The sequence below is a fragment of the Myotis davidii genome, unplaced genomic scaffold (genome assembly GCF_000327345.1).
Source record: "Myotis davidii unplaced genomic scaffold, ASM32734v1 scaffold268, whole genome shotgun sequence".
Lineage (NCBI taxonomy): Eukaryota > Metazoa > Chordata > Mammalia > Chiroptera > Vespertilionidae > Myotis > Myotis davidii.
Window position 1 is genome coordinate 2,552,484 of NW_006383015.1, and position 16,586 is coordinate 2,569,069.

General features: G+C 37.0%; 1 protein-coding gene across 1 annotated transcript in view; it reads left to right on the forward strand.

The window, feature by feature from the left end:
* ABCA12 (ATP binding cassette subfamily A member 12) overlaps positions 1-16,586 on the forward strand; it is a 171,552-nt gene that overhangs the window by 93,276 nt on the left and 61,690 nt on the right. The window contains exons 12-19 of the mRNA XM_006778960.2: positions 3,524-3,780; positions 4,128-4,240; positions 5,467-5,591; positions 7,454-7,627; positions 11,414-11,578; positions 11,903-12,113; positions 13,297-13,436; positions 16,199-16,328. Of these exons, the coding sequence (XP_006779023.1) occupies positions 3,524-3,780; positions 4,128-4,240; positions 5,467-5,591; positions 7,454-7,627; positions 11,414-11,578; positions 11,903-12,113; positions 13,297-13,436; positions 16,199-16,328 (1,315 nt within the window). The remainder of the gene's footprint in view (positions 1-3,523; positions 3,781-4,127; positions 4,241-5,466; positions 5,592-7,453; positions 7,628-11,413; positions 11,579-11,902; positions 12,114-13,296; positions 13,437-16,198; positions 16,329-16,586) is intronic.

Below are 16,586 nucleotides of genomic sequence, written 5' to 3' on the forward strand. Positions count from 1 at the left end.
TGACTTTTCCCCGTTATCATTTCTTGGTTCTAGCCCTAACTTTCTACTCTAGAACTTTATGATTTCTCATCCCTTCATTGTTTATTTTATGCCTTTTTCTTTCCAGTCTCTTTGGTGGGAAGGATAAATTCATGACTGGGGAACTATAAATGTAGATATTCTCCATATTGAGCAGAAATATAGATAACACAATATTTGCATTGTAACACTTTTTCATTTTTAAGTAGTCCCCCTTCCCCTGCAAAGAGGCCAGGAGTCTTGCTGTTTTATCGTTTTTATGCTTACAATATTTTGAGCTGTACACCATCATGCCACTTACAATCCTGACTGAGATGATTTTGGGAACCATAGACACTGGGGCATTCAGTTGCAGAGGGACATGGAGTTAGTTATGGCTCATTGTTCAAGTATAGACCTACGCCCTTGCTAGGCAGGGGGTTAAAGCAGTGAGGGCCTCTACATGAGGTTCTGACAGACCTGCAATCTGGACTTGAGACATGCTTTTGAAGAGAGAATTTTAATTCTCTGAATTTATGTTGATTACTAATGACCCATGTAGCTTCAAAGTTTTAATGTGTGCATGGACAAATTTTAGACGATGGTTGTAAATAATGACAAATACTAAATTACCAGCCTGCTATTCCCTGGTAGATGTGCCTCACCGTGCATTCCATGGTATTAACCTTGAGTTAAACCCTTATTTCAGAGAACCAAAGCCACTTCAATAGCATGGCTAGATTTCCATTTCACTTCTGTTACTTTTATCTTATCAAGTCAAAATTGTACTATATGGACTTTTACTGGGTTCTCATACATGTATACTGAAGTTGCCATTTAAAAAATATATTCTGGACTCTGGGAAGGGGAATAAGTCATTTAAATTGACTATACCCTCAAATTCTCAATTAAAATAAACATATTGAGCTACCAGTATTTATTCTTTTATTTAAGAAATCACTAAAATAAAAGTAGGTGGAGGATGTGGCAGGAAGGATTGGCCTCTATTCATTAGAAGTTCAATCATATCTATTATCTGGAAAATCAAAGGAAGGAACAGAGTAGCAAACATGTAGTTACAGCAGGTAATGATTGGATCTATTACAAAATGGAAAAATTCTCATAGCAATAAGACTAGTAAGTAGAATTTTAATACATATGTGGCCATTTCAGATAGTTCAAACCCAGAAGTCAATTAGAATATTCAATACAGTTGAAAACAGGCCAAGAGTATGTGCTAAAATGATTGGTGTTTAATTGCAGCTGCCTGCATGTTGTTACTATAAACCTCTCATCAAAGACACATCTTGTGCTTTTCCCACTTGATATATGGAAAGAAATGTTCCAAACATTTGCCTGTATCATAAAACAATTCATTTCTATCAAAATACAACTTCTTATTAAAAACTGAGCTGCAGCCCTAGCTGGTTTGGCTGAGTGGATAGAGCGCTGGCCAGGGAAACTGAAGAGTCCTGGGTTCGATTCCAGTCAAGGGCATGTACCTCAGTTGCAGGCTTGATCCCTGGCCCTAGTCGGGGTGCGTGCAGGAGGCAACCAATTTATATGTCTCTCTCACATTGATGTTTTTCACTCTCTCTGTCTCTCCCTGTGTCTCTCTCACATTGATGTTTTTCACTCTCTCTGTCTCTCCCCGTCTCTTCCACTCTCTGAAAATCTGTGGAAAAATATCCTCAGGTGAAGATTAACAAAAACAAAACAAAAAAACCCCCCACTGAGCTGCAGTGAATGACACATATTTGCTCTTTCAGGTGATGCTCCCAATTATTTGACTTTTTAAAAGGAATAGCTCTAGGGTAGCTTCCAAGCACAATAGAACTGGTTTGCCTGGAGGCATAATTTTTTCCTCCAGGAAGTATGATTTGGGGATATATCCTCAAAAAACACGCTGAGTGTAGTGAACTTCATTGAATATAAGGTGACAAGACAGGAAATTAGTTGATCTCCACTTTTCTCCTTTTCTTTTGAGTGTGGGATTTTAAGCCTCTTTAAAACACTTTTGTCCCATAGAACAAATGGACCTAGTTTTCCTCAAGAGATAAAAGGGTAAAAGATAATGTCGATACCGATGCAGACACTTCTCAAAAACAAGGTGTATTTCAGTCCATATTTTAAATGCAGTCTTATTAAAATGCATGTGAGTCTCAGGCTGCAGTTAAAAAGGGCCTTTCTTGCCCATTATTGTGGGGTTTTTTTTAATAGTGGTAAAATGCACATAACATAAAGTGTACCACCTTAACCAATTTTAACTGTACAGTTCAGTCTTGTTAAATGCCTCCATATGATTGTGCAATCATCTCCAGAATTCTTATCATCTTGCAAAACTGAAACTGTACCCATTAAACAACAACTCCACATCCCTCTCTCCCCCTAGTCCCTGGAAAACCACAATTCTACTTTCTGTCACTATGAATTCTACTACTCTAGGTGACTTATATAAGTAGAATCATCTGTAATTATGTTCCTGTGACTGGTTGACTTCACGTGGCATAATCTCCTCAAGTCCCATTCATGTTGTAGCATGTTTCAGAATTTCTTTCCTTGTTAAGACTGGATAATATTTCATTGTATGTGTATACCACATTGTGTTTATCCATTCATCTGTCAGTGGACACTTCGGTTACTTCCAGCTCTTAGCTATTGTGAATAATGCCGCCATGAACAAATAGCTGTCCAAAATCCAACTTTCGGTACTTTGGGTAGAAGTAGATTATATGATAATTCTGTTTTTAATTTTTTGAGGCACCGCCATATTGTTTCCCATACTGACTACATTATTTTACCTTCCCACAAGCAGTGCACAAGTACTCTAATTTCTCCATAACTTCCACTCTTAGCTATTGTGAATAATGCCGCCATGAACAAATAGCTGTCCAAAATCCAACTTTCGGTACTTTGGGTAGAAGTAGATTATATGATAATTCTGTTTTTAATTTTTTGAGGCACCGCCATATTGTTTCCCATACTGACTACATTATTTTACCTTCCCACAAGCAGTGCACAAGTACTCTAATTTCTCCATATCCTTGTCAACACTTGTTATTTTCTGTTTCTGTTTTAGTTTTGTTTTGTTTTGGGGGATTAAAAAAAAATAATAGCCATCTTAATGGGTGTGAGGAAGAAAGACTTTTTTAAAGTTCCAAACCAAACCTGCTTTGCTATCTTCCCTTGCCCGTGATTTAACATACAAACTAAAATATAAAATTAGTTTAAGTATTGGTGGCTTAAATGGATGAAGCTAAACAACATCTTTGTAAACTGTGACTCTATAAGATATTAATGCATTTGGGAAACATAGGTCTGCTGGTTCAATAGTTTTACACAATTCTTTAGAGAACAATAAATTTACATGACAGAAAATAGTGCTTCGTGGAAAAACTGTTGCTAAATGCCAACTAACTAACCACGTGTAACATTTTTTTAAGTTGCTTGTTAATAACTGCAAAGTGTTTAGGATAATGTGACTGATCTATTTGCCACTCTTTTCCTTTCTGGAAAAGTGAAAAAGGTGACTCAGCTTCGACACTTGACCAAACTTCTTTGTGAGCCTGAAACTTTCAGTTCAGTGGAGAAAATGTGCCAGCTCTCCGGCATGAACTTCAGAAGCCTGTGTGAAGAGAGTGCATTCCATGTGCAGCTCCTTGAAGCAGCAGAGCTCGGCACCGAAATAGCCACCAGCTTATTATACCAAGACAACATCATATCTAAAAATCTGAAGGACCTGCTTACTGGGGATTCAGTCAAAATTAACTTAAATATGGATCAGTAAGTTTTTCCATTGTCTGTTCCTTGGTGAAATCCCTTCTCAAATTATTATTAGTATTAATCCTCACTTGAGAGCATTTTTTTTTCCCATTAATTTTTTAGAACGGAAGGGAGGAAAGAGGGGGAGAGAAACATTGATGTGAGTGGCACCTCCATTGGTTGCCTCCCACACATGCCCCCTGGGGCTGGGGATCAAACCTGCAACTGAGGTACATGCCCTTGATTGAGAATCGAAACCACACCCTTCCTTTCTAGGGCTGACACTCTAACCGCTGGGCAGAACTGGCCAGGGCCCCTCTCAATTTATTGAAATGCCTAGTCCAATTTTTTCTTCTCTTCTGTTCCAGGTTTCTAGAACAAGCGTTGCAAATGAATTACTTGGAAAACATTACACGATTAATACCGGCCATAGAAGCCACACTGCATGTCAATAACAGTGCAGACACTTCTGAAAAGCCAGGTGTGTCCTCATCCACATTTAAATGCTGTCTTATTAGAATGCATGTTTTCCTCATGCTGCAGTTTAAGAAAGCCTTTTTTGAAGTTCCCTACAAAACCTGCTTTGTAGCTGCTCTTTCATATCAGAAACCTGAAGCTTTCAAATATGGTTACTCAACTAAAGTAAAAACACAGAAAAAGCTAGCAGAGAATGAAACAGGGAAATCTGATTTCACAGTGAAAAGGTCTCCAAACATTTAACTAGTTAGGCCATTTATTTATCTTTTGTTTCTCTGATATATCAAAGTGCATTAGATAGTCCATTGAGAAAGCTAGGATGAAATTTATTTACTTCCGTAAGAATAATATGATTTAAAAAATAAAATAGATGCACTGCTCTCTACAGAAATCTCAATTCAGAACCTCCTGTTAGTATTCTGAGCACAATGCATCATGCAATACGCTTCTCCTTTGCATAATACCTCAATACTGAAAAGAAAGGCATTCAAAATTTTGGACAACAGGCAGCAAAATTGGAAGGGCACTAAGTCCAAAAATAAAGACAGTGAATTTGCATGAGGGATACTTCATAAAGAAGTCGAAAGGCATTCGCAGAAGGGAGTTCACCAGCTGCCAAAGTGAAGTCAAAATACTATCCATTAAATGTCCCAGATATGAAATAATTATAATAGCTCTCCTAAAAGAGGTTTGACGTAAAACACACTCTACTTAAAAGTGAGGTAATGATTGTGCAAACTCTTTATAAACTGCAGTGTGCTGGGCAAACTTCAGGGAAAATGCCCTGTGCCTTGTGGCCTTGTGTTGTGGATTTAACAAACCTTGTCCTAAGTTGTCAATATTATATGATTCGAGGTTCAAAAGTATTTTGCATTTGTGTGATGCTTTAAATGAAATAGAGGGATGTGCATTTAGTGTATGATGTGATCAGAAACAGTGAGGAAACCATATTTTCTTCGAATGAACCTTGACTTGTAGGCTCTAAGGAAACACAGAGCAATCTGTTACCTTAGGTTAATGATATCATAATAGGAATAAGTCTAAACCAGATAGAAATACATCCTCAAGATGGAAATTTTGCCCAAACTGGGAGAAATCTGTTTCTGACACAAGGCATATATGTGGAATATATGTTTTAGTCAAGAAGGTTTCTCTGTGTTGGTATGACTACCAAAATTACATTGCAATCAGCATGTGAGTTTTTTTCCTTTCCTTTTTTCCCTCTTGCAGGTCAATTAATCGAAATGTTTAAAAATGTTGAAGAGCTGAAAGAAGAACTAAGGAGAATGACAGGAATGTCCAATAGGAGTATCGACAATTTGCTGGCCATTCCTATTCCGGATAACAGAGCTGAGGTAGGGTGTGATGTATCTGTACCGACATCTAGTTTCTAAAAGTCTCAGTAGTATTTAATATTTGTCAGTAAAATACTGAGTAGTTGAATGTAAACCTGGTGAATTTTCCATGCAAGTGATAAAATTAGAGGCCTGTCCTAAGTGAAGATAGAAGAAAAATCCTGAGGCAAGAATATTATCACTTTCTGTTCCTTTCCCTCTGGTCTTCTTTTCCTTCCTCTTACCTCCTTGTTCCTCACCTTTGTCTTTGCCCCAGATGGTTTTCTCAAATAATGGTGCCATCCGTTCTTTAATATTCACTATCACACATTATCAAAGGTAACTTTGCATTATAATTTTCTATTATGATGATATCAAAGTAAAGTTTCAGTAACCTAGTTAGGGGTCAAAAACAGAGAGACTAATTTGTAAAAATTAAAATAAAAGTAAATACTCATTTGTACTTAAAAGTCCCAAGATAAGATACTGTATATAACATAGATATGGGCAAAGGAAGTTTGTGAGTGTGGTAAACATATTTTTTGGTGTGAAAATGAATAATGTCATTTACTCACAGGCTGGTAATAGGGTTTTCCACTTGAAATCTCTTATCTTTTATCCCCTTTTAAAGTCCACTGTCTGGAAGTGTCATAGAAATTTTCCAAAAGAGCTACAGAGCTTATAGCCTCATCCATTCAAAACAGAGTGTGTCATTTCTAAGCACAGCCCAGCCATCCTCCAATATTGGATAATGTCTTTTTAAAAAGCCTATAAACACTGCCTTTGGATAGTATTTATGTTTATTTGTGTCATGTTAATTGGTTACCCAATACAAACATTAAAACTGCTTTGCCTGCACCCTTTCCTCTTGTTTGAGCAAATAATTTTCATTCGCCTTTTTCCTTTGATCTCACCTCTTGCTCATTTGATCCTAAGACCCGATTTCAGCAATCGCGTTTTGGGCTTCTGAAGAGCAGCTTCATTTTCATACATTAAAGCATGTAAATGGTGAGCATGCGTGTTATTGCTTTCAAAAGGAAGAGGAGACAAGTTTCCCTAATCTGGAATTTTATAAACTTTTCTCTTTATTTCATTTTGGTGGCAATAGAGATGACTCCTCATTTCTCATATTTACACCTCACTTTTCACACCAGCATTGCTGTTCATGATGATTCACCTTATTGTGAAATTCTGGGCTTCTTTCTTTGCTTTCATCTCTGAACCCAAGAGTTCATTGTACAAGATTATAACTTTCAATGATTATAAAAATAAAATGCAATTTGAATAAAGTAAGGTTAAAATTTAAAGGCAGCATGGGTCTTAAACTAGTATTTTCCCCAAACTTACTCCAAATCAATTCTTTTTCTTGGTGCCATCATTCCCCCAGGTGTTCAAGCAATAAATCATCATAGACCCATCTCGGTCTCTTTTCACATCTTATTCCTTAAGCTTTCCAGTTAACTGTGAGCTTGCTGTAGTTTTATTAGTAGTAATTAGTGTTTTAAATAAGTATTTGCTTTTGCGGATAATGTTATATTTAAAAAAATATGATCCCTACTCTGAAACCCTTTTTTAAATTTTTTTTTTTTACTTTTATTGATTTCAGTGAGGAAGGGGGAGGGAGAGAAGGACAGAAACATCAGTGAAGAGAGAGAATCATTGATGGGCTGCCTCCTGCATGCCTGGTACTGGGGACCGAGCCTGCAACCGGAAATCGAACCGTGATCATCTGATTCATAGGTCGATGCTCAACCACTGCGCAACTCTGGCTGGGCTGTCATATTTTTTAATGAAGACTAAGAGTATAAGAAAAACCTCTCAAAATGGACAGATGGCTCTCAAAGGATTCACAGCTAAAATCTTTTTGTTCCTCCAACTTGCAGATTATTTCTCGTGTGTTCTGGTTGCATTCTTGTGGTGCTAATAGGACCAATCCCAAACTGGAAGATGCGATGAAGGAATTCTGCAGCCTGCCTCTTCCTGAGCGATCCCGCCAGTCTTACCTCATTGGAATCACTCTGCTGCACTACTTAGACATCTACAACTTCACATACAAGGCAAGTTGCTGTTGATGAAATATGTTTATATTCATACTTTAGTATAAAAATATTTGATTACACATGTATGCTCTTTGATACTGTAAGGAATGAAATTCATTCATATAGCTTGTGAAATTATAGCTTTATGTTGGAGTGAAATGGGACCTTAGAGATCACATATTGCAAATTTTCACATTTATAGATGAGGAAATGAATATTATTACCTCATTAACTCTCAGTTTGTGTATCCAAGACCAGGAATTAAATTTAATATATACTCTATGAATATGTGAAGTACAAATGCTATAATTTTTTTACAGTGAATAAGCATTAACTTGGCAAGATAAAAATAAAAACTAGAACAGTTATTTTATTCAAGTAAAAGAATAAAGGATTTTGGTATGTTTTTTTAAAAAATTAGTGTTTCCCCCATCAGTTTAGAAAGATGCTACCATTAGTCATTCAGTAGAACAAAACAAATGGCCATTATTAGGGCTTAGTAAAGGCAGCAATGACTCCACCTTGCAATAAGTGGATGCTTTATAAGTACTTATTTAATAAAAAAAACTGAAAGAAAATATAAACTTAAGAAACTTAAGTCCTCTGTTCACTCAAATCTAGGGTAAATAAAAAATATTTATATGTTATTGAAAACACTGGAGGGGGGGGAAGTTCCCACTCTTTTGGTAAGAAAAACCCAAAGCAACAGAGCTGACTTATACTGTTGAAACATAGCAAAGTCTACTTATAAACAATCCTTTTCTGAATGATCACTATCCCACACCTATATTCTGCAATGACCTCTTTTCTGGCCTTTCTGCCGCCACACTTACCACACCCCGACCCCCCACCCCCTACCATCCCTAAGCAGCCAGAGTGATCCTTTTAAAACTGAGTTAAATTATGTCACACCTATGTTCAACCTTCCAGCAGCTCCCCATTTTATTCAAGGAACCCCCCAAGCCCTACAAGGGCCGCATAATCTGTACAACCCCTCTCCATCTCTAAAGTTCTGTTTTCTACTTGGCTAGTCCCTGACACCGGGCTGCTGTGTGGCACGGCTGAGCCAGGCCCCCTCACATGATTTGCAGGGCTGTTTGTCTTACTCAACACTGACCTCAGTAAGGCCTACACTGACCTCCCTATTTAAGATGCAACCAGCCTCACCTACAGCACTCTCAGATCTCCTTTTCTTGCTCTATTTGTTTTCTATTGTCCTTCCAGAATAATACTATATCTTTTATTTAATATTTATTTTTATTATTTATTTTTTGTCTACCCCCACTAGGATATAAGCTCTGTAGGTCTTCTTTGTTGACTAAAACATCTCAAATACCAAGAACAGTGCCTGGCCCATAGAAAACATTCTGGAATTACCCGCTAACTAAACAAATGGTTATTTTTATATAAACTACAACCTCACATGCATATAAAGTGATATAATTAATTTTTGTTCATCTAAAATTTTAATCCTTATTTTATAATGTCTCGGCAGAGAAGATATCAAACCAAATGTTTCTTGTTGAGTCCAGCAGTTAAACATGTGCATTTGACAAGCTGAAGACCATACCTAATTCTTTTGCAAACAAAATAAGAACAAAAGTAATAAAAAATGTCTCATCGTTAGTCAAGTTATTTTATTTTATTTTTTGAATTATTTTTTTTTCTTTATTGGTTAAGGTATTACATATATGCCCTTAGCCCCTCATTAGCCCCCCCCCTCCATTCATGCCCTCACTCCCCTATTGTCTGTGTCCATTGATTAGGCTTATATGCATGCATACAAATCTTTGGTTGATCTCTCCCCCATACCCCCACCCTCCCCTACGTTCCCTCTGAGCCTTGATGGTCTGATCGATGCTTCTCTGTCTCTGGATCTGTTTTTGTTCATCAGTTTATGTTGTTCATTATACTCCATAAATGAGTGAGATCATGTGATATTTATCTTTCTCTGACTGGCTTATTTCGCTTAGCGTAATGCTCTACAGTTCCATCCATGCTGTTGCCAATGGTAAGAACTCCTTTTTTACCACAGCATAGTATTCCATTGTGTAGATGTACCACTGTTTTTTAATCCACTCATCTGCTGATGGGCACTTAGGCTGTTTCCAAATCTTAGCTATGGTGAATTGTGCTGCTATGAACATAGGGGTGCATCTATCCTTTCTGATTGGTGTTTCCAGTTTCTTTGGATATATTTCTAGAAGTGGGATCACTGGGTCAAATGGGAGTTCCATTTTTAGTTTTTTGAGGAAACTCCATACTGTTCTTCATAGTGGCTGCACCAGTCTGCATTCCCACCAGTAGTGCAGGAGGGTTCCTTTTTCTTCGCATCCTCTCCAGCACTTGTCACTTGTTGATGATAGCCATTTTGACAGATGTGAGATGGTACCGCATTGTCATTTTGATTTGCATCTCTGGGATGATTAGTGACTTTGAGCATGTTTTCATATGTCTCTTGGCCTAGTCAAGTTATTTTAAACTAGGAATGACTAGACTTTTGATTCTACTTTAGAAAAATCTGATGGCAGTTAGTAGCTCTACTATGGAGGCAGCTATGTCTTCATATCTTTCCAACTAAATCTTGTCCTCATAATGGAGGTTTATTTCTCCCGTGGACCTGCCAAGAGTTTTCCTTCCCAATGGACCTCACATGCCATCCCCCCCGCCCTTCCCCCTCAGTTCTTCTTATTTTTTTTTTATCATTTGTTCTTTCTCTTCTTTGGGATTCTACCTTGGAAAGAGCCCCTTTTGTTTCTTAGTTAAATCCTAGCTCCTCATAGTCCCCAGCCTTTTGTGTATTGACTTATTTGGTATCTGTTCCTCCTGAGACCAAAGCTCTCTTATTGGAAAGAGGATGCCAATTTCCGCATCACTGTATATCCATCGCCTTGCCCAGTGCTGGGAATGTATAGGCATTTAGTTAATGTTTGTTTAATAAATAAATGAGTGAGAGGATAAAATGACTTTAAATTTTTGGAATATTTTCAGTGTTGTTATTTTTCTGCAGCAGAAATGCGTTGTGTGATTCTGATTAATCCTGATAAAGCACGTGAGCTTCTGGACAGTTTTCCTGCTTTTGAGGAGCACATTATATGATTTTGAATAATAGTATACATGAAGGGTTATGTCATTGATATTTACCTTCCTGACTTTTTAAATAATTTATCTTGGGAAACTTTATTGAAGAATTATTTAGATAGCATAAAGTTCACTCGAGCATACAATTTAATTTTTTTTAGTAAATATGAAAAATTGTGCAATTATTACCACAACCTAATTATAGAACATATACATAAATTCCAAAAGAAACCTGTGTCCATTTGCAGTCACTTCTCATTTTGACCTTTAGCCCAAGATTTGCCCCTTTTTTTTTAGATCTTTTAATATAAATTGAATCATCCAGTACATGGTCTTTGTGTCTGGCTCTTTTCACTTAGTGTAATATTTTTTAGTACCAAACATGTTGTAGCATATGTCAGTATTTCACTTTAAATTGTCAAATAGTATTCCAGTCTAAGGATGTATATTTTACCCATTCATTTGGATTGTTTCCCCTTTTTGGCTATTGTGAGTAATGCTGCTATGAACATTCAAAGCTTTGTGTGGGCATATGTTTTCATTTCTCTCAGGTAAGTACCTAGGAATGGAAGTGCTGGGTTGTGTGGTATATTTATGTTTAACCATTTAATAAACTTCAAACTGTTTCCCGAAGTTCCTGTCCCTTTTAATATTCTCACCAACAGTGTGTGAAGGTTCCGGTTTCTCCACATAAATAATTTTTTTTTATTCTGTTTCTGTTAGGTGATTTTCCCCAGGGAAGATCAAAAGCCAGTAGAAAAGTTGATAGAACTCTTCGTGAAGCTAAAAGGCATTCTCAACCAGCTGGCTTCTGGCACCCGTCCGCTGCTCAGCAAAATGAGGTCCCTGAAGCAAATGCATCTGCCCAGAAGTGTCCCCTTAACACAGGTAGAAAAGCCACCCAGGAATGTTCTCATCAGAAAATTCCTTTGCCACATGAATGTTTATTTAAAATTGGTTAAAATACATTGTTAGAAATAAAGTGCACTGCAAGAAATCCCCTACGGGAAAACTCTTCTACTCCAACCAAAATTTTTGTCACTTAAATTGGTGAAGTTTAATATTCTGCACTTACATTTGGGATGCACGTTTTAAAGCAATTATGGGAACTATAAGAATACTCTAAGTTTGGCCAGGTTTTCTTTTTTTATTGTTTTCAGTAACATTTATAGCTTATATCATATTCATAAATCATGGCTTTTGATCTCACAGGCAATGTACAGAAGCAACCGGATGAGTGCAACTCCAGGGTCATTTAGTACCATCTCCCAAGCGTTGTGTTCCCAAGGAATTACCACTGAATACTTAATCGCCTTGCTGCCCTCCTCCCAGAGGCAAAAAGGCAACCACACCAAAGATTTTTTGACTTATAAATTAAGTAAAGAGGAAATTGCTGAAAAATATGGAATTCCCATACATGCCAGTGAGTATTCTTCAAAGTCAGCATGGCAATGTCTCCTAACAACATTGTTTGCTATATCTTAGCCTTTTGTAATAAATGGTTAATTTCCTCCAAGTATAAAAATAGAAAACATTTGTACAGCACTTACCACATGTCAAGCATGTTATGTATAGTAACTCATTCATTCTTCACAACCATCCTATGAGATATGCATGATTGTATCTCCATCTTAATAAGAGGATGGGAGGCACAAAAAGATGAAGGAATCTGGTCACAGTCACCCATCTTAGAAATACCAGAGTTGTGATTTGAGCCCAGGCAGTCTGCTGCAAAGTCTAGTCACTAAACCACAACACTAAGAATTTGTCAGTCATACTTATATCTCCCTTGACAATAGATAACATTAAAACACACACCTTAAATTTTCTCAGTCCATATTTTTTTTTCACGTTCTAGAACTAGAAACTTGCATCAGCGTAAAGGAAGAGTTCCATGAATGCAGCAGAAGTATGAACATTTAGTGGCACAACAAAGTCATTTACTTGATCTATAAACTTTGAGATGCAAAACATGACCAGCTGAGTGCTTCCAAATAATATATAGATGTTTAGTATAGCAATTGTATTGACTCATTTACTCACCTTTTTATTCATTCAACAAAAACATTTATTAAACAGCTCTTATGTATCTGGTACATTCTGAGACATACATATACACACACACACTAGAGGCCTGATGCACAAAATTCCTGCAAGGGCCTTTGCCCCCACCGCCATGGCGACTGTGGGCCTCTGCTGTCTCTGCCCTCTCTGCCTTGGCCCCCGCCTGCCACTGAAGCTTTGTCCGGAAGGAAGGAATCTGGAAGGACATCCGGTCTAATTAGCATATTATTCTTTTATTATTGTAGATATATTTAAATTAAGTGCTGGTGAGGTGGATCTGTTGGAAGCAGTTTTGAAATGTGAATTTCAACCTTGCTAATTCCTCTTGGCAAAATGCCATCACTTCTTGTGGGCTTGTTTATTGGGGTAGACTTTTACACCCAAAAAAGATTTGTTACTATGCTTTCTAGCTTTGATATCAGATGCCTCACATCTGTTAATAGTGCTTAGGCATGTATTTTTCGATGTGATAGAAGTCTTAATTTACCATCAGGAAATAGATTTGAAATACAAGTACTAAAATGTTTTATTCTTCTTTCCAGCACCCTTTTGCTTTTCCCTTTATAAAGACATCATTAACATGCCTGCTGGACCTGTGATTTGGGCTTTCTTGAAACCTATGTTGCTGGGAAAGATTTTGTATGCACCATATACTCCAGTCACAAAGGCAATAATGGAAAAGGTTTGATCATTATAAATCAAAGTTTCTATCATGCATATTAAAATGATTTTTAAAGTAGCCAACTTCCAAATTTACTCTAGCTGACTCAGATCTCTTTATTTCTTACCTGCTATTACTACCTTTGGCTTTCTGAAGCTATTAACAGTTCTCTACTTCTGCTCTGTATATGTGCAAACAATGTAGATTGTGTAGTAGTTCTTTGTAGAGAATGTACCATGTTGATGCTTGAGAATGAGGCTAGTTAAAGCAAGGCCTCAGATTTTTCAATTTATCTCCCAAAGTAGAATTATTTTCTACAACCCTGTCTACCTTTCAAAGTATGCAAAAAGAATGGCACTAGAAAAAATAATATTGAGCCATTATATAACCAATTTAAACAAAAAGAATCCCTAAATTATAGACTCTTGGCTTCATATTTGGTTGTACAATTTAATATCTTATATAAAAGGTAGATGTTGAGAAAGACAACATTATTAGTAGTAGCTATACTTACCTAATTTAACCATAATAGCATTTCCCTCTCATTTTTAAAATTGGCCTTAATGATTTGAATTACAAACTTAATACTTTTTTATTTTAATCTTCACCTGAGGACATTTTCCCCATTGCTTTATAGAAAGAGTGGAAGGGAGGGAGAAAGGGGGAAGAGAGAGAAACACTGACATGAGAGACACATCGATTGGTTGCCTCCTGCTTGTGCCCCCTGACTGGGGCCAGGCCGAGGTACAAACCTGCAATAGAGGTACATGCCCTTGACTGGGAATCAAATCTGTGACCCTTTTGTCCGCTGGTCGATGCTCTAACTACTGATAAAACTGGCCAGGCAAAACTTAATACTTTTAAAATGATAGAATAAAAGTTAAAAAAAAATCTCTGTTTTACCATTACTTGGTTATTAAACTACTAAAGGCCCAGTGCATGGATTCATGCACACTGAAAGGAAATTAATTAGAAGGTGGTCAGTGGGGCGGGACTGGACAACACAGGCTGGACATGCCCTGGAGCCAACCTCCCCGTGGCTCCTCCCAGGTCAGCACCAGGGCTCAAAGAGTATCTGCGGAGCGAGCAGAGTCCCTCTAGCAGGTGGGGTCCCTCAGCCTGGCCTGTGGGGATTGGGCCGAAACCGGCAGTCCGACATCCCCCAAGGGGTCCTAGAGTGTGAGAGAATACTCTACGAAGTTGCTGTGGCTCAGAAACTCATGCATTAAGCGTCTGCCCCCTGGTGGTCAGATTGCTGTGGCTCAGAAACTTATGCATTAAGCGTCTGCCCCGTGGTGGTCAGTGAGCATCACACCTACCGGCTGGTCGGCTGGTTGCTTAGCCTTGTATATATATATGTATAGTTTATGTGAATATAACATTATTTTAGGTCTATAGAAATGGACATGAGGACATCACTGATTTCTAGAGTGTTCTTTGTTTTTTTATTTCATTACATTTTAATACCTTACTCACTGTATTGACTACACATTTGTACATAATTTTGCAACAATGAAGTTATTACAAGCATATTTTCAAGTGCAGTCTCTTTTGTTCTTTCCTTTTTGCTTAGTTCTCACTTTTTCTTTTTGTCCCTCCTTGTTCCACTCTTTCTTCCATGTAAACTAATGAATGTTAGCATTCAAGGATGTGCCTTTCTATAATTTATGCACATATCTCTCATCTATAAATTATTAAACTACATATATTCATATGCAGAGTTCTTTGGTCATTGATTGCATTATTAAAATTAGGTAGCATTATCATACTTTGCTCATACAACAATACCTTGTGGAAATTCTTCCAACTCAATAGGTATAGACTAATTCATTCTTTTTGAAAATTGAAAAATTTTCATACCATAGAGTTTATTCAGCCAATCCTCAATTGTTGAGAATTCATTTTATTTATTTATTTATTTATTTATTTATTTATTTATTTATTCACTTATGTATTTAGGCATTCATTTATTTAGGCATTCATTTTATTTCAAGAATTTACTTTTGGTTTTTACTAATGTAAACAATATGGCAACAAATACTTTTGTGCATATGATTTTACACAATGGTATTTTTATTTCAGTGAGATGAATGTTCAAGATTGAAAGATTAAAGGATATTATATTTTATTTTAATAACTAATGTCAGATTGCTTTCCAGAAAAGCCTGTAACATGTATTTCCACCAGCAATATATGACTCTATCCTCTTCCTTGATCCTTGAACTTTACTGTTTCTTTAACAGTAAACTTAAGTGTATCATTTGTAAAGTTAATAACTTGGGAGAATTTGCAGAAAACATACTTTCATTTGGCTAAAATTCCATTCTGGAAATGAAGCAACCCCCAAATTTGCCAGGATTTTTATTAGTAATCTTGACCCCATAAAAGCTGCCTTTCAAAAAGTATTTGAACAACCCAGCTGGTGTGGCTCAGTGGTTGAGTGTCGATTTATGAACTAGGATGCCATGGTTCAATTCCTGGTGAGGGCACATGGCACATGCCTGGGTTGTGGACTCTATCCCCAGTGGGGGCCATGCAGGAGGCAGCCAATTAATGATTTCTCTCATCATTGATGTTTTTATCTCTCCCTTTCCCTTTCTCTCCAAAATCAATAAAAAAATATATGAAAGAAAATAAAAAGCTTTGACCATGTGGGAAATTCTGATAATATTTACCTTTTAAAAGTGTTCCTTGAAGTTATGTAACAAAACCTTAAGAGACCTTTATGAAATCCAGGACAAATACTAATAAACCAGATCTGTGTTTTATTTTTTGTCTTTCAGTCTAATGTAACTCTGAGGCAGCTGGCAGAATTAAGAGAAAAATCTCAGGAGTGGATGAATCAGTCACCACTTTTCATGAATTCCTTCCATCTGTTAAACCAGACGATTCCAATGCTCCAGGTAGGAGATGGTCCTGCCACTCACATTCATATGGCGTATAATTCTTTGAGATTTTAATCACCTTCATTATGGGAATGGTAAGATAGGGACTTAGTATCCATATTCAACAGATTAAAATTGCTTTTCCTTCAGAGAGTGGGTCTGAGACAGGATAAAAGATCTGTCACTCATGTTCATAATCTTCCTCACCTCTTAAATCGCACCTTGACTGTAATTTAGAGACAAGCCATCTTACACTGATCTGGAGGGTATAGCTAGTGGCATAAAT